The following is a 25,137-nucleotide window of genomic DNA, read 5'->3' on the forward strand; positions in this document are numbered from 1 at the left end:
CCAACGCTATCTGCTAACCTCGGCTAACTCAATCCGCCGCGCGGGTCAGGTTTGGCTGGAGGAGCTCGGGTGGCGCGTTCTCCTCGCCCAAATGAAGTCATAATGCTTCTGCCTGGATAACTCAATCAAAATAGGGCCAAATTGCTCCACTTGCTGCTCTGATGGACTTCACTGTTGGTCTCGGATCAGTCTTTATCAGAATTGAACAATGACAAGCTCTTTAACCTTTTGGGTGCTTACTGCCTTGGCGTCCATTTCAGGCACATTACGGTAGCTTAACCTAACAGAAGGTTCACTTGGTGCTGTGTTCTAATTCCATGTACAACTGACAAACATGGTTTAGTCAAAGCTTGAAATTTAATTACATGGCATTGCAGTCCCTCTGCTGTGCACTTTGGGCCCTTTCAGAGGTGCCTGGTAGCTCCTCCTTGAGATGAGGGAAGTCTTTTTAATGACTGTTTATGCCGACAGAGAGAGTACCTTGGAGAGCTCTCTCTATACACTTGTTCAGTAGGGCCACACCCCGGAGGGAAAGCTGCTTCTTTCCCTGATGTACTGTAGCAGAGAGATTAGAGAGCCCAACCCAAGCCAATCCCATAGATACATCCATCTATTGCCTGTCCGCCCGTAGAAACATGGTTCGACGTGTACTCCCCACCGCACAAACACATAGAAAGTACTGCAGCAGGATAATTATAGAGGTGGGTAGGAGCGATGGCTGCTTCATTGACACACTGTATTTCCATACTACCTTCTCTCCTTTCTCCAAACATTGAGTACGTCTACATGCACAGTAAATCATTTGAATATAAAGCGGATTATGGCAGTAGGCTGATCATGGCAATAGTCCTGCAAAGACTTTGCTTATCTTCGTGCTTACCTTCCTCCAAATCAAAGTAAGCACACGCCGATTAAAACACCTGGTTTTCTGCGTAATCTTTTGAATTGTTAGGACATGGAAGCAGCTTAATCGGGGTTCCAGACTGTGTATTTGTGACTGTGTATTTGAGACTGTGTATTTGATCTGCACGTGCCAGCAGCAGTAGCGCCAGCCTCTCTCTTTTGCGCGAGTGGAGTGAGTTTGGATAAACTGAAAGTATGGAACTTAGAAGTTTAAGTTTTCACAAAACTTTATATGTCGGGAAACTTAATCAAAAAAATCAAAAAGGCTTCTCTGTGGTATAAAGATTTATTTTGATTTGCCAATTGTCTACACTGTACACTGTACACACTGCTACACTGTAGCCTAAATTCAGATGTGTCCATGTAAACAGGATTATTAGGGAAATCGTTATTCTTGCAAAATGTGTCAATGTTTTAAACAAACAATTATATTAATCTGACTAGCCACAATAATCAGGTTATTGTGTGCATGTAACCATACTGATTGTAGGAGAAAGAAAGAGGCGAGGAGAGAGGAGGTGAGAAATCAAAGTATCACAATTGAGATTCAGCCCTCTGTCACTTTCACGACTTCCAAAATGTGCTGTTAAACAGGCTGACAGCTCTGGCTGTGGTTTGGACGCGATTAGAGGTACTTAAGGTAATAAAGGATGCCGCTTTTAATCGGGGGTTTTTGCCGAGGATTGTGCTGTTTTGCATGAGTGGAATATGTTCAGTTGAATTTTCCACTGTTTTTGTTTATTCAACAAAGGACTTCTCACACTTATAGCTTTCCATACATGAGAAACCGGAACCGGAATTTTTTTTTAAAGATTCCGATGCTGTTGAGAAGCTTGTCAAGCAGGTTGGAATGACAGTAGTAGTGTTATCATCGATCAAAGTTTGATCCAAGGAGAGTCGCACATTGACATCTGTAGTGGTTAATAATATTTTCAGAACCTAAATTAATTTGACTTATATATAATGTAACTACATTTGATACTGACTGCCTGTCTTCCAAAGATTCACATTATCATCTGCATGAAGTGTCATGCTTTTTCTATTTTGTCAGTTGGGCATATTTGATAGGGTCTTACTCAGTCTGCGAGGAGACATTGCAGTCTTGCACCAACTCACAAGGCCGTGTGACACCTTGAACTGCCTTGATTTATAGCAAAATTCCATTTCGAACACACATTTTCGCCACTCAAATAGGACTTCTCACCATTTTACTGTGTCCTCATGCTTGCCTCCTTCATTTGAGAGAGAGTGAGGTGGATGGGGGGGGGGTGGCGGGGGGGGGGGGGGGGTGAAGTGAGTAAAGCACTGTCATCCGGGTTAGTGTTGAGTCATGGAAGAAGAACGCAATGAGAGGACCTAGGCTGACCTCTGACCCCGTTTCCCTTCTTTCCTCGCCTCAGAAGACTGTGTTTCTCCTCAAGGACTAGACAGGGTGGCCTAGGGTACAGTAATACAACTGGGTCATGTCCATTCGGTAAGGTACCACATGGAAGAAAACTGCCTGAAATAGGGAAGGACTACCTTTACTTGTCCAATGAGAAACGTAGATTTCTGTAGATTTCTATTTGATTTGAAACCATTTCCATCACCATTTCCAAAGCGATTTCCATGAAAAAGATCCAGGGCTTGACGCCTTAACCTTGATAGTAGCCTACAACTTAGGACAGCCCCTACCTAGCAACACGGGTATATAATTAGAGACAGACTTCATAATAGGGTGGACCTTGAATACTGCAATAAAGTTTCACATGACATCTTATGGGGAGCTCTAAGCACAGTAAAACACCAAACACGAATACAAACTAATTTGTCCCTGGTCAGTCAATTATTTTGAGGCCTACCTAAGAATGATTATTTTCCCCTTGAGATACAGATAGCTGATGGCATTAGCAAGTTCAAAAATAACTCTTTGTGATAGTTGTGTGGTGTAACAGTTGGCCACATCCTGTTTCGGTGGCTTTCTGAACGTCAACAGGGCTCAGACAGGAGGCTGTCAAGGGCCGTTCAGTTGAACTACCTGTACAATTTTTATTTTTTTCCCCTGCACCTCGAAAGTGGAAAATATTAGTTGATAAAGTGTAGAAAAACAACACTGTGGTTAATACGTGGGTGTTGAGATGTCAGTGTTTTTATCCTGACTGACAAGAAGCGAGGAAGCTACTGCTTTTCTCTCAGAGAAAAGGTACATTTGTGGCATATGCTGCTGAGATGTTGGATTTTCCCTCCCTCACAATTCTTCTCTGCCCCAAGCTATTTTCTTGTTTCTCTCACAACCATGGAATTGGAGACTGGCATTAAAGTTTGATTATTTAATTGTAACACGCTTGTGTGCCTTTTTTTTGTTGTCCCGAGGAGGCGTAACTAAAAATAACCCCAACGTGTAAAAGCCTGTTTAGCCCGGAGCGGAATCACTGGTAAAAACAGCTAGCGGTGTTGGCTCAGGTTGACTTTTTCCAGTGGGAGTTGAAAGGGAGGTGAGCCCCAACTGTGTGTGTGTGTGTGTGTGTGTGTGTGTGTGTGTGTGTGTGTGTGTGTGTGTGTGTGTGTGTGTGTGTGTGTGCACGTGCGCACGTGCATCCGTGCATTCATATTCAGAATTATTTCATTCTTTTTACCTCTACCAAGCTGTTTCAGTCAATCATATTTCAAACACTGAACTTATTTATCATAACTCATATCCATAGACATTCATATTCATAGAAACACCAGGAGAATACAGTATTTAATCATGTCAACACTTCTACTGCCACAATAAATGAAAGGGTGCCCTCTTTTGGTCCCCCCCCCTCCTCTCTTCCTGTGTGTAGGGTGGTGATGTCTGTGTCTGTGTGTTTGGGGGGGTTGCGATATCTGTGTGGGTAGGTTGTCTCCACTGTATGCCTGTTTGTCCAGTGGGCCAGGAGCTGATAAAGTAGGCCTAGTCTGCCCAGTCTGCCCTGGTCTGTGGGTGCAGAGTGGATATGAGGAGGGTGCTGACTTCCGTTCCCGCCTCCAGTGATGTGGATGGTGACCTCACTGAGTTCCAGACTGAGTGGCCCTTCTCTCTTTCTCTATCTCTGTCTCTGTCTTTGTATCTATCTCTCTTTCTCTCTCTCTGTTCCTCTGCTTTACATTAGAGTGCCTTGAGGAGCCTCTAGTTTGCTCCCAGTCCTAGGGCCCGGGTCAGTCACTTCCCCCTCCAATGTGCCAAAGCACACAGCAGATAAAGAGAGGGGACTGCTCTCTGTCTGCCTGACTGTGGGAAACATGAGGGCACAGGATCTAGAACAGGAAAGACAAGAAAGAGAATAAGGGTGTGTGTGAGTGTGTAATTGTGTCTAAATCCCACAGTGGTGATTCACTGAAAATTCTTAAAGAAAAGCAATTTTATTGCTGGGTTTCAAAAGAGATTAAGAATGAGGTATATATTTTTCACTTTGCTATTGAGAAAGTGGAGATATTACTCTTACATGAATCCGCAGAAATCACAGTGACAAACTTTTAACCACCGAAATATCATGTGGTACACGTACAGCTGCAGAAAATGGTGGTGATGATGGTGAAGATGACGAAGATGAATAATGTGACAATGATGATGTTATAATGAGAGGTATATTTTGGATGGGTTTTCGAGTAACAATATCTCTCCTTTTGTCTCCACAGTCAATGAGATCATCCGAAACGACCTGTCCAGCATCTCAGTGCATCTCAGTACATAAACTCTCTGCAGATACAAAAAGGCACAGAGGCAAAGGAACCACAAACCAAAGCTCCTATATCCACATGAGGAACCCCTTAACAGAGAGCTTTCACATTACCACTTCCTCATTGCTACATTTCCCAGATGCCTGATTCGCTTGCCCCTCGTGACGCTGCAGAACGATTGGTCGACTGGTGGTCATTGACAGGAAACTGCAAAGCTCCATATGAACGAATGTTATAATATAATGTGAGACGGCCTTTGATATAATGGGAGGGACTGTGACAATTACTACACTTGCCTTAAATGACAACTCTTGCTCTTCCATGGACCAAACAGCTCAGTAAGACTGAATTACGTGTTTCTTTACTGATTGCCTCTTCATTATGTGTGTTGGACTCTAATATACGGACAAGCCAATGGGTGTGTCATATGTTGGTCAGAGCGTCCTGGCAAACCACAGCAACCCAGGCGGTGCCTTACAACATCACTCACTGACTAGAATGCAGTGTCACTTCGATCACGTCAATCATTTGTTTACAGGGAAACTAAAAATAGCTGGGAAATAAGAATGGGACGTGTATAGGTTAGTTTTGTGTATCAGTTTTTTATTTTTTATTATGTCCTTGTCCATTTATACCGAATGTTGTGTATGATATTCTTTGTATAAACATGTATTTGAAATGTACTTTGTGTATGCCTTAAATCTATTATGCAGTTTCGCCGTTTAGCTCCTCGTTGTTTTGTTTTTTTCAGCGTCTTCCTTTTTCTGAAGATCCGATGTGTACCACCTCGTTGCTAGCGTCTGTCTTGACACCTAGTGCCTCTTCTATCCTTCCGCTCTGGCCTACCTCTCCCTCTTCCCTTTAAAAAATAAATAAAAAATATTCAGAACTGCTTAGACCATCAGGAGAGAGCCTCCTACACATATCGAAGGAGAACAACTGGGTTGGCATGTACATACCATAGGATGATAAGGACAATCTAAGACTTCATCTTTATTCCCCTTGCCTGTATAATACAGCTGGAGAAGGGTTGGGCCTTCAGCCTTCAGCTTGGCAATAATTGGTTTCCTCATATCAAAGGATTTCTTACCTACTTATTGTTCGAGCTTCTTCTTTCTTTACTGTTAGAGACAGTGGCTCAGTAGGCTTCAGTCAGTATGTAATCTACTTTACCATAGTAGCAGCACGGCTTTCTCTTCCGTCACGACCAAATGTTATAGGATCTAGATTCACATGCTTAGTATGATAGGACAGACAGCCCTTACTGAGCCACGGGGTCTCTTCTTATAAAGGATGACAGATCCGCCATCGTTTTCTACGTCGTCTAGTGCAATGTCTTTCTTCAGCATGCAGAGAACACTAATGAGATATATGATTTAGCTTTACAATACCATTAAGTGGCTTCACGAATACATGTGGACCATATGATAGCATGGCTCTATGTAACAGATTGACGTATTGTGCCTTATTCGCTATTGTCTCTCTGCTACAACATGATTGTAACTCTTACTCATTTTCTATCCAGGCACAAAGGTGAAACATATTTCCTCCCTAATATGAAATATTTATGGAAATTGAAATGGTGTTTTATGTACACTCAATGTGTTCTATAAAAAATAAAAAAAATGAATCAATAAATGACATAACGATGACAATACTGACATGTGCATTGCTGTTATTCGGATTTTAATTTGATTTTTACCTTGAGCGTTTTACACACGCACGCACACGCGCACACACACACACATGCAGTGATACTCTAGCTGTTTCCTATTGCAGTCTTTACCAGATGGCATTGTCCATGAATCTATGCGTGTGCTATAAAAAAAAACTTCCTTTTGGCACAAATCAGTACCAGGAATCCTATATGGTGTTTTATCCCTCCGACTGTCTGGAATGACATAACATTTTTACATATCTAATTTACCCTCAACACTGAAACAGTATTTTCCGTACAGCGATGCAGAATCAATTACTTACGAAATGCATCTCTTCGAAGCACACGGAACTCGTTCTCTGCCTTATCCATCCATGCTCCATATGGCTATGCTTTAGTTTAAGACTTTCTCTATAACTCAACAGCTTTTGGTTTTTCTTGTGTTATAGTATTTGACCATTGTAAACCTTGGATGGTTCCTACCTGTCCCCGTATGCCTAATAAAGCTTGAAATGGACACAGCAGGACCTTGATGTGTATGGGCCAAATTCAATTATCTTGCCATTGCTTTATGCAAACTCTGATGATGCATTCATTTCCTCTAAGGTCTCTTGCAAGAAACAATACAGTCGTCTACAGATATGGCCTATCTATTAACAAAATGTTGAAATACAATTCAAATATATGGAATATATTTTCGAATATTTAGATAGGCAGTTATTTTTTGGGGGGGGGGTGGAGATGCAACAAGGTATTTACATAAATGAACTGCAAATAGCAGGCATTGTTTGGTCATAATTCTTCTTCTTATGCAATTCAAGCCATTGATCCAAGATTCAAGCCTTTACCTTAATTCAGATTGACCTGACGAGCATGACTAGCTGCTATACTCGATTAAACATGCACTTCCTTCAGGTGTATGTCTTTGCAAGGACGTGTGTAGCCTACAGTACGGTTTTGCATGTGTGGAGTGGGTGGTTATGGGAGTGGCATAGTGTTTCTCGCCAAGGGACCTGTACCACGCTCCTGTGTACCACCTGCCAGTCCTCCAGACTTTTTCCATCTCGCAGCAAAGTTCCGAATGGCCCATCGTCATAGTGACAGAAGTCAGGCGGGCAGGCCTGGGCGGTGCTCCCCTGTACACCCACGGCAGTCCCAAAATAGCCCCTCTATTTACAGACGCAGTCACGCCTCTTTTTCCTGGCGCCCGCTCTCACCTAGGTCTTCCTCTGCCGGAGACAGCTACCCTTTGACACAGTTGAGAAATCATTGAAACCGCTATCATTTTATTAGAGGACCCATATAGTTGATTTAGAAGAACAATCGAACTGACAAACAAATAGTAATGGTCCTATTCATGTTCATGCTATAGGGGCATTTATTTGATGAAGTGGCCTAAGGCAGCGTGAGATACATCGGCAGATTTAACAGGTGTACCTACGTGGCTTGATTCTATGCGCTTCCTTTGTAAGTGACAAAAGATCCCAGTGATCCCAGTGAATGGTAATGATTCCAGCTCGTGCTATTTGGTCCCTGGGGGGCGCTCGTGCACCCTTCACCTGGCACGGGGCACCGCTAAGACGTTTCAGAGGGTAGATTTACAGGTTCTTTATGGCTCCGCTTCCTCTCTCGTTGTATTCCCACTGAGCCCTTGATTTCTGCTTTTATAAAGTGAATGCATAGCTAGGCACAGTGGTTCGGCTCTTGCCCTCTCTTCTCCTCTCCTCCAGTTCAGCCATCTGCAGATCGTAAATCCAGGATATAACTTACCTCTGTTATGAAGGGCATGTTGAGAGAGCCATGGGGGCGACTTTAAGAGATGCTTTAAGAGATGATTGCTTGACCATGCATACAGTTGGACTTTGATATTCTGTCATTCTAAGCAATAGAGATGTTTTAGATGTTTTTCTATTTTGGGTATGTGTGTGTGTGTGTGTGTGTGTGTGTGTGTGTGTGTGTGTGTGTGTGTGTGTGTGTGTGTGTGTATGTGTGTGTGTGTGTGTGTGTGTGTGTGTGTGTGTGTGTGTGTGTGTGTGTGTGTGTGTGTGTGTGTGTGTGTGTGTTTGCGTGCGTGCGTGTGTGCGCGCGTGTGCGTACGTGCATCAGTGTGTCTGGGGGTTCCACAGGTGCACTCTCTCTCCACATGGGCCCTCTGGATATGTGACAAGCTCAACAGATGACCCACTGACATGGTCACATCACTGCGGTCACAAAGACGAATCCCCTTTTAAAAGTGACTTTAAGAGACACTCAAAAAGACAGAGCCAGATGGACTGGAAAAACTGTGTGCGTATCTTTTCTTCATCTGCAATCATTCAACTTGATTCACTATATCTCTCTTTTGCGATGCGTGAAATGTCATGCAAGGATTCAAACAATTCTGACGAGGACATACTGTTGTGCTTGAGGATACTTGATTGGAAAAATCATTCAAAAATAGTCAATTTATTGATATCATCATAAGGTTTCAGTGTGTCAATCGATCCAATGCATTTAATTCCGACATCCCCTTCTGATTCCTTTTTAGTGCTCTAAATTCATGCGAAAACACACACATACTGTACAGTCATCGACCCTACTATTTGCACTCAAGCTTGTCTACCATACAGTTCTGTATACGCTATGTAGTTGTGTTGATGTTACAGTAGCAGCAGACACGTGGGCTGCTCTTAATGGGCTAAAAGCAGGGCTAGTCAGAGTTCAGGTGGGTGCTTAGTACTCTCTCTCTCTCTCAGCCATGGGCTCTCGGCTTAAGATGACTTCATGACAATCACTGGAGGCTTTTAGACGCCTTCTCTCGGCTCAATCTTCATATCCCCTGACACTGATTTCACAATGAGGATCCGGAGAAAAGGGGAGTGTCCAGCTATTCATTTTAATGATCCCTCTGTATTGATTGTTAGCAGGGTGGGGGCGGGACGAGGGGGTAATGATTCTTTGCTTTAACAGGCCGATCCCTCCTCTTAAAGGAGCAATCCACTAAATGAGCACTCTAATGGATGCCCGGCGTGACCTCGGGGTGACCTGCTGGCACACCCCTGGTGGATTGGCTTCCTGACAGAGAGGAGACTATAGGACTTCTCAACAGGAGGTTTAAGTCTGGTTCACTGTCCGAATGCAGTAAATGAGATGGACAGGACACCAGAAAAGAATCTTCACTGAATCCAAATTGCTCTGCACGGACACATTTCGGGCCGCAGCCTTATTCAGCGTGTAGAGAATCAGCATAGCCAGACTAGCTAAAGATGTGTGTTAGACGTGGAAATAAAATGCTTAGTGAACGTCTAGGGCTCTATTCAATCTGTATCGCTGAAGCAATAGAAATGTGAAAGTCATTTCTGATTGAGACAACGTATGCAGTGTTTACAGTGAATGCAGTCTCGGCTAACGCGGGAACATTGCCTTTAAATGTCAATCCCGGTGAAACGCTGAACTTCGGCGATACGGATTGAATAGAGCCCCCCCCCCAGTCTTACCTTCATGAAAATATATCACATAGAGCAAAACAATGAAGTAACTTAAGAAAATAGTGTCTTACATCACAACTAACCTTTATCATTAATAACTGTTTACTTTTCCTCACATTCTGTGGTCCAACAGGGTTTTCCTCACCTGATACCATTTGGGATCCAGAAATTCCCCTCACATGAGAACTTTTGTGATCCATCTCAAATCGGTTTTGAATGCCCTGCTTCGAGGCCTTCAGCAGATGACTCGCAGAGGACTCACAAGGAAGTGCCTCCACGTTTTAGAGAGCCAGTAAACACAGAGGTATTTCCTTCTCTGACCGCAGCTCGGACATTCTGTTTCATAGTCCCTACTGTGTGCATTGTAGCACAGAAAACTCATAACAGCCGAGTATTATGTTAACAGAAGCCCCTGCACTCTCTGTGATGTGTGTGTGTGTGTGTGTGTGTGTGTGTGTGTGTGTGTGTGTGTGTGTGTGTGTGTGTGTGTGTGTGTGTGTGTGTGTGTGTGTGTGTGTGTGTGTGTGTGTGTGTGTGTGTGTGTGTGTGTGTGTGTGTGTGTGTGTGTGTGTGTGGCCTCATGGTTCACGAAGTGTAGAGCAGTAAAGCTTGCCACTCATAGAGTACCTAACTCATTCATTTCATTCATCTCACAAATGTAATTTATTTGATGAAGTATTGCAGAAAATAGATATAGTACACTCTGGTAGTACACTCCTGATGTAGGTCAGTCAGCTACAATTGGTTGACAAGGGGTGGGAGAAGGATGATATTAGAAGTAGCCATCTACTTTGTAAACCCATACTGGACTTAACCGCAAGGCAACCCTGTCATCTCCAATGATTTCCTGCCTGATATATAATATAGCCCATATGAATGTTTTATCAGAAAATATTTGCTTTTTTTGCTAGGTGCCTACCTTGTGTTGCTTTTAACTTTTGATTACTTTGTGCATGGTCAAACAAAAGGAGTAGACAAGGTCAAGACAACTCTGTAATGGGCTAAACGGAAAACAAAAGTCTCTAGCCTTCCCCAAAGGGCCCAAAATGATAGTATGAAGTTGCAATAAAAGTGTTTTGATGAGTTTGGACAAAGTGGTAATTTTAAGGCCTGGAGTAAGCCGGCCTTTGCTCAATAAGACTTTCAAATGCAGCCAAGCAGGTGGAAAGAGTAGAACAAAAACAGACATGACATAATCATATAAATAATAGTGCCTAGCAGGATTCCTATAGGAACCATATGTTTCCGTCCGTCAGGAAATATAGTGTGTCAAGCATCACAGTGTAATTTTTTTTTTTTAAGCAATATTAAAAGCAGTCGCCTCAAGAGTCTCTGCATTTGAAGTGGTGAATCAAATCTCATTTGGCTCCTCTGATCGCTCAGCATTCCTTTAGTATTGCCTTGAATCATTTAGAGAAATCCCTTTTAGGTCTGGTCCAGACGTCGGGCTTTCCATCCCTCCCTCTCTGGCTTTTACCAGACGTCGCGTTGTGAGGGGAGAATGGTCGATTGCATAACGCCAGGCGAGACCTGATCGTTCCTGGCCTTAACACAAAATTCAATCATTCTCAGCATTCTCCAATCCCACATCGGCCCGTTAAAGAGCAGCGGGAGCTAGGATTTCCCCTCATGTTTTCAATTCAAATTAGGATCACAACGTATGCTGTACGCATAATCAAAGGGAGCCAAGAGAGGGAAACGGACAGTGTGAGATATGAGTCAAGAGGGAGAGACTGAGCGAGATAATTGGTTCGAGAGACAATAGGAGAGAGAGAGGAGAGAGAGAGCGAGAGCGAGATGGCCATTGCTACTCCAAAGCACCCACCTTCACGTAGGTCAGGGCAGTCCACCTGCATTTCAGTTTGCACATTCACAGAAGCAATAGCGTTCACAGAAGAAGCATCCTAATTGGCCAGGGCTCTCTCGACAAAATAGAGGATAAGTCAAAGAAATCCCTGCATATATTACTCAGCACCTAAAAGTTCTCTAACCTCTGTTATTGATGGGCCCCTGCACACTTCAACCATTAAAGCCACAAATAGACATAAGAGCATATGTATGACATGAGACGACAGGAGATGACGAATCCACTGGGGCCTGAATCAGGCTATGACTTTGTTCCTCAGTGCTCTCTATCTGTAGGGGGTCTGTAGAGAAAAGGAGCACACACCTGCACCCATCAACTGCTCTCACTCTAAGTTACTGTGAGTGGGTGAGACTCAGGAAATGATCGAGACATGACTCTAGTGGCATGGGGCAATACTCAAGAGGCATGCACAACTCCTACAGTATTTTGAGCAATCTCAGGAAGCATTCAAAAAGCAGAAGGAAGGGCAAATAGAAAATGACTCATGTAAAAAAAAAAAAGAAGGCCTCCTAAAAATATAGAAACAATTACCCTTCATCATTATCAATGTGATAGTGATATTTATAAAATGATCTTGAATATATAAAAGGGCTATATTCATGGTAACATTAATGTGAGTAAATGTGTTGTATATCAATACAGTTTTTTAAATCCTAAACCATACTGTAAGTCTACACCGATGATCTAGCTACTGTACAGGACTTACATTTAAATAAATAACAGGAACATGCCTACACAAAATGAACTATACACGCTTGTTAAGAAAGCAGTGTTAAGGGGGAATAAAATACATTTAAAAAAGTTGTATTCATAACTAAATACTTTTCCATTAGATCTTGCAGTCAGATTGAAGGCATATGTGGTATCCATAGGTCTGAGCTGTATGCAAGGATGTGGACCCCTGCCCTGTTCAGATCTCACTCTCAGCTCGTGTTACCATTATCCTAGCCTGACACCTACTGGTCAAATTCTGGAAGCGAAGGATCTAAGTATGATTACGATTACAGTGATGCTTTATACCCATGCTAGTGATAAATAAACTACAGAAAGTTGATAATGAAGTAAGCAATTTCTAGAGAAATACAAAACACATATATATATATATATATATATATATATTTTTTTTTTTATGTATACATTTTAATTGACTCAAGCCATAAACATAATTGCAGTGCAATACATTATGACTGCAGTAAGGTCGTATACAAAGCATGAAGACAAATTTTGGTTTTGGAAAAAAAATACATTAAACATAGACTGGTAAAGAATAAACATAAATGACCTTTTGGTTGACATTTGCAGTACTAGAAACTCCAAAATGAAGGCACTGTTTTGTCCCTGTAACATATTCCAAGGCATTCAGCTTCTTTTAAAGAAGAATTGCAAAAAGCTTAGCAATTAAATATTATCATCTTTGTGGTCTTTGTAACAATAAAAGTTGGCCTCCCACACTTTACAGATTTCAGATCTTAATTTGAGCCAGTTTGCAACAGCAGGAAAATAATCCTGCAGCAACAGGAAATGTAAATTATTATGTGGATTATAATTCATGGAACATTTTATAGGGAATGAAAACATTTTCACAAGGGAAAATTAAGTCTGAAATGTCAAAGTGGAAATTGCAAACTTCAGAAGCCTTAAAACCTCAAATACACTACACATTTTATAGCTCCTGCATTGCAGAAAAAGCTATCTTGCAACAAGGTGATTAAATTAAGACCCTATGTTTTTCAACTTTATTCAACAGAAAACAAACACAAAGGGTTTGGTGCCATTTAGTTTCTAATCTGAGGATGTGCTTCAAAGAGATCCTTCCGCAACCATAGGGAGATATTTCATTGCTTTGGCAACAGACTAGATACGTCAAAATCAGTTTAAAGAGGCAAACTCACATGAAGAAATATACATTTCCAGTGTCAACAATTTTTGTTTTCTACAGTGAGTTTCAACAGTAAGCCACATCTTGATCCCTACTTTGCGCACATGGTGTTACAAGGGTCCCCTGATTTGAAGAGTCCATAGACACTGACCAAGGGAAACATGGACAGGGCACCCAGCATGGAGCCAAGCTGTACTACTGCTCCACACCACACGAGGGCACTGTGGCCCTCATCCCGAAGGATCACCCCAATGATCACCTTCACATAGGAGAGGGTCAGGACAAACAACATCCAGGCGATCACCTACAACAGAGAGTAGATAGACATAAACAAACAAAATACTAGCATTGTGTCAATATTCACGGTACATTAGAGGATCATTAACTACATACCGAATAGCATGGACATGAGTTCGATTGTTTACTGTTGTTTAGGAAGACTTTGCTTGACCTCAAAACATCTCATTTTCACTCAGAAACATGTCGTTTTCAATGGCCCAATGAAATCAAATTGACAGTCATGCAGTGTTCAGGTGTTATCAGCAATCTTGCAACTTAACACATGTATTTTCTCTATTTCATGACGTAATAACAGAAAGAGCCTTACTATGAGTGCGGTGCCTGAGACGCTGTGAACCAGTAGAGGACAGGGGCTCAGTGCAGCCATGGCCATGATGTAAGTACCAAACCCTGTCCCAACTATTGTCAGAAGCCCAATCAGCACCAACGACCTGGAAATAAAGAACAAGGACAAGCTAGAGGGTGAGTTGAGGAAGTGGGTGGGAAAATTCAAGGTGTTTGGATTATTTAAATGATCCGTTGAAGTACTGTATGTTTCAGGATGAGACAGTACAATGTTACTTAATGCTGTTTATTCTGTATTTTGTTATAGACGTCAACTTGATTCAGTGACTGACAGTCATTCTATTCCAGCCATTACAATGACTCCTCCCCATGTCTACCTTCAACAGCCTTCACTGGTGACTGCATAGATCTGAAAGAGGCTATGTTCAGTAAATTATTGATCAGTCAGTTATGCTAATCGAGAGTTGGGTTTACCTTAAGGGCAGGAACATGGCGATGAAGCAGGCCACGGGGTTGGCCACGGCTGCCATGGTGGCCGCCAGATGGTAGGCCTGGTTCCCGTAAGGCAGACAGGAGTAAGACTGCACTGAGGGCAGCACTGCGTTGGTCAGGGCATTGACCCAGGCCAGAACCACAAAGATGAACGTCACCTCCGGCCCACTGTAGAAGCCCGTCCCAAAGGAGCTCTGCCGGGCTCTCCGGTGGCCATCCGGAGAACTGATCATGGGCTTCTCCTCTTGAGGTCTGTGAGACAGGGACAGGGCTTGGTCACTCTTCTCCTCTGCCAGGCCTCTGTTGAAGTAGTGCTCGCGCTTCCTCTCCCTGGCCACGGCCGGGTGGTGGTTGAGCAAGAGGAAGGCGGCCAGACACACCACCATCATGGCACTGAGGAAGAGGAAGAAGACCTGGGCAGAGAAGTTAGCGGGCTGGTATTGAGCCTGGAGCTCTCCACTGGCCCCTACCGTGGAGTTAATCCCTAAGGTCCCATTGGCTAAGCTAGCCACTGTAGCATTCCGACAGTGAACCACCCCCACCCCCTGCACCAGAGCCACTATGGCAGGCACCAAGCCACTAACGCCCTCCCCTACAAAGTACGTAGTGAGGTACTGGGGCCCGAGGCGCATCATGAAGGGAAGGAAGGTGACCGAGGAGGTGCAGTCCACCACAGAGAGTAGGAAACAGAGCACTAGGAGGGGGACACTATGCGTAGCGCCCGCTAGGGACACCGTGTGCTTCCAGAAGAAGGCCAGGAGGAAGGTGGCGACCACGCCCAGGCCCACTATGGAGTAGATGACGGGCCGCTCGTCCAGCTTGCCCGGGCGGAAGCGGTGCATGAGGGTGACGAAAAGGGGCCCCACGTTGGCCATCTGGATGAGCACAGTGAGGTAAGAGGGCAGGTACCAACCCTCTGGGATTTCGGGCACTATGAGGGGCAGCTCCACCCACATCCCGTTGATGGCCACCCAGGAGCCCATGCCAAAGAGACATGCCAGCACGTGGGTTAGGAGAGTCATGGTGAAGGGCAGGGGCACAGCCAGTAAACAACTTGCATAAAGGACCTGAAACACACAAACAATGCACAATTTCATGATTAAAATGCAACAACATACGTTGTCATAATACTGATCATGTACTGATATTTTATTTTTATTTGGGGGGGGGGTATAAATCAGCATTAATATTTTAGATAGATTGTAGCTTCCATCAATGCAATTGTCTGCATCATTTCCAATCCCACATATATTTTTTTGCAAATTCATACACATCTTTAAATATATATATTTCCTTCATTACCCACTCCCCCTTTTGGAGCAAACTAGTGAACAACATGAACTGGCATTTGTTGGGGTGCTGAAAGGCATAATTACCAAAAACTATTAATTGTACCAGAACACAGAACTAAATCAAAATACCCATTCTCAGCTCTGCAACATCATCACAATGACAACATTATATGAACACATTTCCTTAGTTCCCTTGGTTCTCCTCAAGGTTAGCCTATGTGTAAGTATTGGTGGGGGTATCCTCTCACCCACGTTGTCATTGGTTACCAAAGTCAGCCTGTCTGCTACACAGTATGTGACCATAAGACTCAGCAGCCTTCCCTCCCCCGTCCACCCCGAATGTTGAGTCTGGCACAGAGTACCTGACCTTTCACACACAAACTCACTAGTCTCGGGAACAGCCCCATATACACAGGCTGAACCTACACTTCATCCTTTTCTGTGCAAGTACAACGTGGTAAGAGGGTGTTACTGTGACTTCTGCTGATTCATAGTTGCCTGTAATTCAACGTCTGAAACTGAATAGTTGATGAGTCACCTCACTCAGTGTATGAATGGAGAGAAACACTGTTCTTGTTTACATACGTACTGATACACACATACCCACACACACATAACCTTAAGAGTTTACAGAACTACTGTATGCTCACAGTAACTCAGTTCCTCTTCCTGGTTTTTCTTCAGTTTGAATCCATCCTACACGGAAGACATAATAATTCCATCTGCTCCACACTGTAGCTGAGACAATTTGTTAATTCGGCAACGTGGGATGTGAGTGATGAGGAAATAGTCAAACCAATAATACTATTGGTTTGACTATTTCTCTATCCCATGTTGCCTAATTAACAAACAGGCTCAGCTTCAGTGTGGAGCAGATGGATTTACAGAGGCTTGTGGAATTATTTTCTAATTCCCCTTAGACTCAGACGAATGATAATCTTACCTTGTGATGGAGTGGGACTGCCTATTATATCTCCTTCTCTCTTGGGTAACTTCTCACTCCACTGTGATCAGAGTATTATTACATTATCCGGCAAGTGTGTACATTCAGTTCATATTCCCTCCCCCCTCGTTATCGCTATTACATACACACTCACGAATTCTGTGTATCCCATTCAATTGACAGAACAGGAAGTACACCGGCTCCTCTTGTCTATGACACCGTAATCCCCGGATTTAAAGGAGCCTCGTTCGAAAAATAATTTCGCCATGTGCTCTGCAGCTCTGCCTCCCTGCAGCCCCTAGAGCACTAGAGAAAGTTGCAGTAGCAGAAGGGGGAGGGGTCAACTACGTACCCTCCCCCTCTCCTCCACCCCTAGAAAATATGACCTTGGCTCTGCCCCCCCTAAACAGAAAACGTTGGCTGTAGCGTGAGAGAAACAGGGAGAGCAAGAGAGAGAGAGAGAGAGGGAGAGGGAGGCAGCTGCCAAGTACTCTACTACACACCAGTCATAAGAAGCTGTGTATTTATAACAGAATGTCAGAGGGCAGTTCTGACTACTCCAGATAGTTTTTTTTAGGAGACTGTAACCTGAGACTGTGACACTACTAACAGTGTCACTGCTCCTAGTTTCCAGTACAGGTTTCCTTTTGCACTGACCTGAAAGGCTGATGATGAAACAAGTTGTCACTGTGCTGAGTAACTGAGTAACCTACTCAAAGGAAATGCAGTATATGCTACTTTGACCACTCTGTGTAGCTGTAATGTCTATGACTTGACTGTAAGACAACACACCCAAAACACATGAAAAGCAGGATTGACTTGTTTGCTCAATCTTCTTCCTGTCCCATATTCTCAGCACGTCTCTCCAACAGCCTTGAATCCTTGGAGAGTCATTAAATGTGTTTACCCCATAGAGATTGATACATGTGTTTATCTCTATGTTCTACCCTCTAGTATGGCGCCTACAGATGTTGTCACAGTCATATTGTGCTGTTGATCTTTTCTAATTGTTAATTTGACATGACACAATTTTGGCTGGGTTCAATCCATAACCGGATTACAGCTCGCTTGACATTCAAAGGTAATTTCCAATTGAGTTGGCATCTGCAGCGTTTACCTGGAATGTTGTCGACAATCCTCTGTTTGGAGTGCATCATGCCTCTACCCTTTTCTCACATATGGATTCAGTCAGCTAACATTTTCTTTAGTTTGCTCTGGTCTAATGATTGTCTCCTGATTCAGATGAATGTTGGGCTGCGTAATTGGATCCAATACTGCATTATGTAGCTGGAGCATATGAACCAGTCTAATGAGAAAAAAGTTACCCATGTTAGCATACAATTGAAAGCATGCAATAACAAAAACTCCACAATACTAAAGGATTATTACTTAATTGTTTTTCTATTTCCCCAAGAGAAACAGCAGGTGATTCCTCAAGCTCTTACAACTTGCTTTGTTTTTGCCAAAAAACAGCCTAGAGTGAACATATGTTTCTTCACAGTGAAGAATTGACTGTGAAGTGCACTTTCGGCAAAAATACATACATTTATAAAATCACACGTCACCGTGGCAAACTCTGTTTGATGAAACAAGTATTTGAACTATGCCATTTTTGTTTGACTTGTTCACAACAAATCTTCAGTAGAAATCAACAGGAGTATTATTAAGTAGACCTACGGGTCCTACTTAAACGCTATTGAATATACGGTACATCGCCTGTAGACCAGTAGATGGTGCTAAAAGCATCTGATTTCGTTTTTTTCCTTTGCCTCTTTATGAAAGGTCTCCCAGAACAGTTATACAAGAGAAAGACAGAGTGATATGAGGACTGATGAGAAAGTGCATTAATCTGCATTTGACAATTAACATGCAATGCAATGGCGATTGCATTTCAACTACCCCATGTAATTTCAAGGAAAAACTCTAACATCATCCATACTGTATTTCACGCATTTCAACTAGTTTGGTATTGTATAGCTGTAACCAATCTCCAGCCATTATTTCTACTTTACATGAATAATCATTGTGACAAAAAGACCATTCCTATTTGTTCTTCCTTGTGCAACCCTTGGTAAAAGTTTCAGTATGTTGTTGACTGTAAAATAAGACGTAGAAATAATTGCAATCAAATTAGTTTCACACAGATTACTTACCTAGAAGAAGATAAACTAATTGGATATACTGTACTGTATCACTAATTGCTAGAAAAGGGGGTATGCAACTTAACGTGAATTGACATTTTAAATCCTATGAGGTATGTCGTCTTAGGTAAGATGTAAAGTAAGAAAAATACAAAGTTCCTCAATTATCTTTGAAGAGACCTGATGAACTTTGTTGCATCTCTCAATCCAAAATGTTATGTCATTTCTTTTCCAAATACAGTCAAATATGCTTCTGTTAGTCCATCCCAATTACCGTGTAAACTTGATAAATGATAGTTATGCACACCTGAAAAGTAATTGTCATGTGTCAAATAAAATCTATAAAAAGACAGTAAAATAAAAGTGATGATTTTATAACTCATTAAGCAACCAGGAAAAATACCACCCCATTATATATCTATACCAATGATCCTCAACCTCAGATGGCCATGTAACATGATGGTATTCAACCCCTAACACAACTCTTCTCAAAACACGATATAGTAGTTCTTCATCTACTAATGACAAATTTCCAATCCTGACCAAAACACCTGACAGGAAGCGCCTACCTGACTCTGTAAGCTTCCTCTCAGTCAGACAGAGTTAGATGCAGTTGATGGATATTGGCTGCCGGTGTTTTGAGTCCCACAGCACAATGTGATGGTCCTCTGACAGAGTATGTTTGTGTGAGGCTGCCGTGATGATACGCTACGCTCTGGAGCAACCTTGTGCAGGTTGCTGATGTGTCTGTCTGTTAAATAACAGTGGGATGGTGCTGTGTGTGTATAACTACTGTACCAGACAATCACGTGACTCGGGGGGGCTTTGCTGCACTTTGGTTCACAGGGGTCCATTCAGGGAGCCAATGTCCTGGGCTACAGAGGCTGGAGAGGGGGAGAGGAGCTGGGCGGCTGTGAGGTAGGGTGGGGTAGTAGGGTTGTGCCCTCCCTGCTGGTTGGAAGGGTTGGTGTGTAGCCCAGCCTAGCCAACCATACGACAGCTTTGGACAGCAGCTTGTGATTTTTGACTTCAGAGGGGGGGGCTGCATGGTAGCTTTTGTTCAGCATAAATTCCATGATGTCAAATGAATGGACCTGATTGGCCTGGAGCTTGATTAGATGGGAGTTGATTTGCGTGCAGAGAACGAGCACCCCTCCGCCTTCTATCTCAACCCCCCCCCCCCTCTACTCAATTAAGGCCAGATATTTATTTGGGCCAGATATTAATTTCCTCAAATTATTTTCACCCTGATTTGATGCTTATTCCTTAAAACTTGAGCATGCTTACAGTACAGTAGATGCAGTTTACTAAGCATCTGTCATCTGAACATGCTACCAAAGAGAAGACATTTCTAGCAATCATTTCTAGCAAACACCCACACTACCAAGCTTATCACATTTTTTGGTGCTGGGAGTTACTGAGCCCAAAATCAACATTGTAGAAAACATAAATAATAATCCTATACAGATCCTTTACCTCTGCACATTTGTTGTCAGCATCCTTTGTCACATTTATGTTTCACAAGATTTTAATGCAAGGCGTATACTTTTATTGTTTGCTGCTGATAAAGTTCTGGAGTTACGAAAACACATTGTTTATTATTTTTGAAGTTTTTAGCATTCTTTTTTCAAAATTTAAGCTGCTCCGAATACCACAAAACATTTTTTTTACTAATAAACAAACAACTCCCTGATTGTTCCCTGAGCCCTCCCCATCCCTCCCAACATACCGTCCCATGTGCCCACCCATCTCCAACTCTGCCCACCCGCCACCCTTGCTTAACCTTTCCTATCATGCAGGGCTTCTACTTTTTGTCTGATAAAGTTCTAGAGTTACGAAAACATTTTCTCAGATTTACTTTTTGTAATCCAGGATGGTTTGTCAGATTCATGCGCTCTATAGCCATGGGCTTAAGTTGGATGTCAGGCAGCGTTTGGCTGTGAATCGCGAACCATCCTCAGTAACACAGTTCACATTGGTCTCTCATTAAATGAGCTCTTTCCTGTCTTTGGGAAGGGATCCAAGCTGTAAGGCATTGTTCTGACTATTCTTTCCTTCATTATCAGCACAGTGAGAGTGTTGAGTCTGCCATGCAGGACAAAATAACTCACACTCGACTGTGCAGTTGAAGGAGCCCATGGTCTGCCTGGAGGGATTTTTTCTCAATTGCTCTCATTGGGCTCATTCACTCAAAAGTATAGTCAGCGAAGTTATTTGCCTAGGATGCTGAGGTACTGAGTAGCGTAACTAAATAGGTACAGTGCCTTGCGAAAGTATTCGGCCCCCTTGAACTTTGCAACCTTTTGCCACATTTCAGGCTTCAAACATAAAGATATAAAACTGTATTTTTTTGTGAAGAATCAACAACAAGTGGGACACAATCATGAAGTGGAACGTCATTTATTGGATATTTAAAACTTTTTTAACAAATCAAAAACTGAAAAATTGGGCGTGCAAAATTATTCAGCCGCCTTAAGTTAATACTTTGTAGCGCCACCTTTTGCTGCGATTACAGCTGTAAGTCGCTTGGGGTATGTCTCTATCAGTTTTGCACATCGAGAGACTGACATTTTTTCCCATTCCTCCTTGCAAAACAGCTCGAGCTCAGTGAGGTTGGATGGAGAGCATTTGTGAACAGCAGTTTTCAGTTCTTTCCACAGATTCTCGATTGGATTCAGGTCTGGACTTTGACTTGGCCATTCTAACACCTGGATATGTTTATTTTTGAACCATTCCATTGTAGATTTTGCTTTATGTTTTGGATCATTGTCTTGTTGGAAGACAAATCTCCGTCCCAGTCTCAGGTCTTTTGCAGACTCCATCAGGTTTTCTTCCAGAATGGTCCTGTATTTGGCTCCATCCATCTTCCCATCAATTTTAACCATCTTCCCTGTCCCTGCTGAAGAAAAGCAGGCCCAAACCATGATGCTGCCACCACCATGTTTGACAGTGGGGATGGTTTGTTCAGGGTGATGAGCTGTGTTGCTTTTACGCCAAACATAACGTTTTGCATTGTTTCCAAAAAGTTCAATTTTGGTTTCATCTGACCAGAGCACCTTCTTCCACATGTTTGTTGTGTCTCCCAGGTGGCTTGTGGCAAACTTTAAACGACACTTGTTATGTATATCTTTAAGAAATGGCTTTCTTCTTGCCACTCTTCCATAAAGGCCAGATTTGTGCAATATACGACTGATTGTTGTCCTATGGACAGAGTCTCCCACCTCAGCTGTAGATCTCTGCAGTTCATTCAGAGTGATCATGGGCCTCTTGGCTGCATCTCTGATCAGTTTTCTCCTTGTATGAGCTGAAAGTTTAGAGGGACGGCCAGGTCTTGGTAGATTTGCAGTGGTCTGATACTCCTTCCATTTCAATATTATCGCTTGCACAGTGCTCCTTGGGATGTTTAAAGCTTGGGAAATCTTTTTGTATCCAAATCCGGCTTTAAACTTCTTCACAACAGTATCTCGGACCTGCCTGGTGTGTTCCTTGTTCTTCATGATGCTCTCTACGCTTTTAACGGACCTCTGAGACTATCACAGTGCAGGTGCATTTATTTATCATCATTAGTCATTTAGGTCAACATTGGATCATTCAGAGATCCTCACTGAACTTCTGGAGAGAGTTTGCTGCACTGAAAGTAAAGGGGCTGAATAATTTTGCAAGCCCAATTTTTCAGTTTTTGATTTGTTAAAAAAGTTTGAAATATCCAATAAATGTCGTTCCACTTCATTATTGTGTCCCACTTGTTGTTGATTCTTCACAAAAAAATACAGTTTTATATCTTTATGTTTGAAGCCTGAAATGTGGCAAAAGGTCGCAAAGTTCAAGGGGGTCGAATACTTTCGCAAGGCACTGTATACAGCCAAATGTAGCAAACATGTTTCCCAGCATTACAGTAAGTAGAGCAGTACAGTAAATTACCAACGCTCATCTGATTTTGTTTTGCAACTCCCTCTGGTCCTTCTGCAGGGCATTCTACATCATGTGTTATCCTGACTGAGACACCCTCTGTCCAGAGGTGAAGGGTTAACGACTAGGGAGAACAGAACATTGGTCTATTTTGAGGCATGGATAGTGTATCATAACTGTCCTGATGTTTTTTTTGTCAGACAATGTCAGGCTTCAACACACATGGAACATCATTTTTAATGTGGCATTTTGATGTGTGCGTGCGAAGCAGACCTGTGTTGAGATTGCATTGTGTCTTCTTTCAAATACTTTTCGCTGCGCTTGATTGAGCTTGCCTGGCGGAATGGAATCAACAAGGAAATATAGTCCTAAAACTGCAAACGCCACCCTTTCAGCACTCCAAGCAGGCTCAATCGAACACAACTCGGGGCTCTATTCACTCCGCACCGCAGAAGTTCAGCTTTACAGCGGGATTGAAATTTAAAAAGGCAACGTTCCCGCTTCGGCGGAGTCTGCATTCACGGTGACCTTTACATTTCTATTGTGGATTCTGGAACGCTTCAGCTTTACAGATTGAATAGAGCCCTAGATCAAAGTATTTGAGAGAAAGCAAACACTATTTGAACCCAGGTCTGGTGGGAACTCGTGAATTGGACACAAGTCCAGTCACAGGACACTATGGTGGTTTCACTTCAGGCCAAGCCGGTCAAGCAGGTCACTCTCATGACCTGAGTTGGTGCTGGCTGTGTGTGTGGAAACACAATTGACTGTTTTCTTCCCCTTCTCTCTTTCTGCTGGGTCTTGTGGCTCCATTTTAAACAATACACATTTGTGTGTTTTGGGTGACATGTATTAACAGGAAGTTGGACATTTATGAAGGGTCTTAGTGTGGAGAAAGCAGAAACAAAGATTACAGAGTAAGACGACCACCTGGGAATGATGTTAGATCTTTTTCTTTCCATACTCTTATTAGGTACAAGAACAAAAGACATGGTCATTTGAGACTAGGAATAGATTCTTCCCTGATTTTATGTTCCATCATCCTTCAGCACCCTGGTCGTGCTAGCTGATGCTATCAGGATGATTTCCTGTCTCTAATTTATTTCACAGAGTACTAACATAGAGTATACTATACAATTCATTATTAGCATACGTGTCACTTCTCTGTAACAATTAACTATGAGAACCCTGTGTGTTTAAATGGAGCAGAGATGATGTCTGAAGGTCAGAAATAAATGATAGGAAATTAAAGCTAAAAAAAAGTGTGTAATAAAATATGAAAAATGTTCTTAATTTCATTACAAATGGTTTATTTTTACAATAATAGACTTAAAACATTATTAGTGACATGATTCTACAGTGTTCCTAAATTAGATACCAGAACAAGTGCTGGATATAGAAATTGACATGTGCAGTACAGAAAGATAGGGGTGCATAGCAGTAGAATAATCTGGCTATTGTGTTTTACAGTACATTGAGATCTGTACTGCCCAATGTTCTAACATTGGAGCGTAAATTAACAGTGGAATGAATCATTTTTTTGTTTTTCTTCATCAGAACTGCATAAGCCCAAACCTTGTTGTGTACACACATGTAAAGTACACACTCCACTGCTTTTGTCATATAAGATTTAACCCTTCTTCGACCAGTCTCAATCAAATCGAAAACCCACACTTAAGTGTCATTTTTAGGACATCGTCAGCCTCAAGCCTCATCTGAGGTAGAGTTGAGGGTGTAGACTTTCACAAGCATGTCACCTGATAAACAGTTTTCTTTGGGTTTGTAATATTGATCGGAATTGTAGCACAGTCATGGTGAGTGAATCAATCCTTTGTCTGATAGTTGTTGTATGCGGAGGTGTAATTGTTTTGAGAGACGCATGTGAGGAACGTTTGCTATAGGTGGGACCGTTTGCTTATATGCCTAGGCTCAAAAGGAAGAAATGGACATACAGTAGGAAGTCAGATACACCTTAGCCAAATACATTTAAACTCCGTTTTTCACAATTCCTGACATTTAATCCAAGTAGAAATTCCCTGTCTTAGGTCAGTTAGGATCACCATTTTATTTTAAGAACATGAAATGTCAGAATAATAGTAGAGAGAAATAATTATTTCAGATTTTATTTCTTTCATCACATTCCCAGTGGGTCAGAAGTTTACATACGCTCAATTAGTATTCGGTAGCATTGCCTTTAAATTATTTAAATTTGGTTAAACGTTTCGGGTAGCCTTCCACAAGCTTCCCACAATAAGTTGGGTGAATTTTGGCCCATTCCTCCTGACAGAGCTGGTGTAGTTGAGTCAGGTTTGTAGGCC

At 42.4% G+C, this 25,137-nt stretch overlaps 2 protein-coding genes across 5 annotated transcripts in view; one reads left to right on the forward strand and one right to left on the reverse strand.

Moving 5' to 3' along the window:
- The window catches only part of LOC110489695 (nuclear factor of activated T-cells, cytoplasmic 1), a 66,734-nt gene extending 60,492 nt beyond the window's left edge, over positions 1-6,242 (forward strand). For both annotated transcript variants that reach the window (XM_036948320.1, XM_036948326.1), the window contains exon 10: positions 4,546-6,242. In XM_036948320.1, the coding sequence (XP_036804215.1) occupies positions 4,546-4,601 (56 nt within the window). In that variant the 3' untranslated portion in view covers positions 4,602-6,242. The remainder of the gene's footprint in view (positions 1-4,545) is intronic.
- Positions 6,243-12,697: 6,455 nt separating this feature from the next.
- Positions 12,698-19,677, reverse strand: LOC110489712 (riboflavin transporter 2). Of its 3 annotated transcripts, XM_036948344.1 has the most exons (5): positions 16,770-18,149; positions 16,477-16,522; positions 14,517-15,601; positions 14,065-14,188; positions 12,698-13,761 (listed from the first exon to the last, which is right to left on the reverse strand). In XM_036948344.1, exons 3-5 carry the CDS (start codon positions 15,554-15,556, stop codon positions 13,549-13,551), a joined length of 1,377 nt encoding a protein of 458 aa, XP_036804239.1. In that variant the 5' UTR covers positions 15,557-15,601; positions 16,477-16,522; positions 16,770-18,149; the 3' UTR covers positions 12,698-13,548. The 3 variants fall into 3 exon arrangements, with proteins under 3 accessions (XP_036804239.1, XP_021418172.1, XP_021418181.1); XM_021562497.2 differs by lacking the exons at positions 16,477-16,522; positions 16,770-18,149 and adding an exon at positions 19,480-19,677; XM_021562506.2 differs by lacking the exon at positions 16,477-16,522 and having other exon boundaries at positions 16,770-18,076.
- Positions 19,678-25,137: the final 5,460 nt, after the last annotated feature.

This window comes from Oncorhynchus mykiss, chromosome 2, assembly GCF_013265735.2.
Source record: "Oncorhynchus mykiss isolate Arlee chromosome 2, USDA_OmykA_1.1, whole genome shotgun sequence".
Lineage (NCBI taxonomy): Eukaryota > Metazoa > Chordata > Actinopteri > Salmoniformes > Salmonidae > Oncorhynchus > Oncorhynchus mykiss.

What these genes read in the sequence shown, in the direction of transcription:
- LOC110489712 (XM_021562497.2), bottom strand. Translation starts at nt 15,556, where the DNA reads ATGACTCTCCTAACCCACGTGCTGGCATGTCTCTTTGGCATGGGCTCC. An exon ending in GCCATGTTCCTGCCCTTAAG is followed by an intron (nt 14,189 to 14,516) that starts GTAAACCCAACT and finishes CTTTATTTCCAG; the next exon opens with GTCGTTGGTGCTGATTGGGC. An exon ending in TCTCAGGCACCGCACTCATA is followed by an intron (nt 13,762 to 14,064) that starts GTAAGGCTCTTT and finishes TCTCTGTTGTAG; the next exon opens with GTGATCGCCTGGATGTTGTT.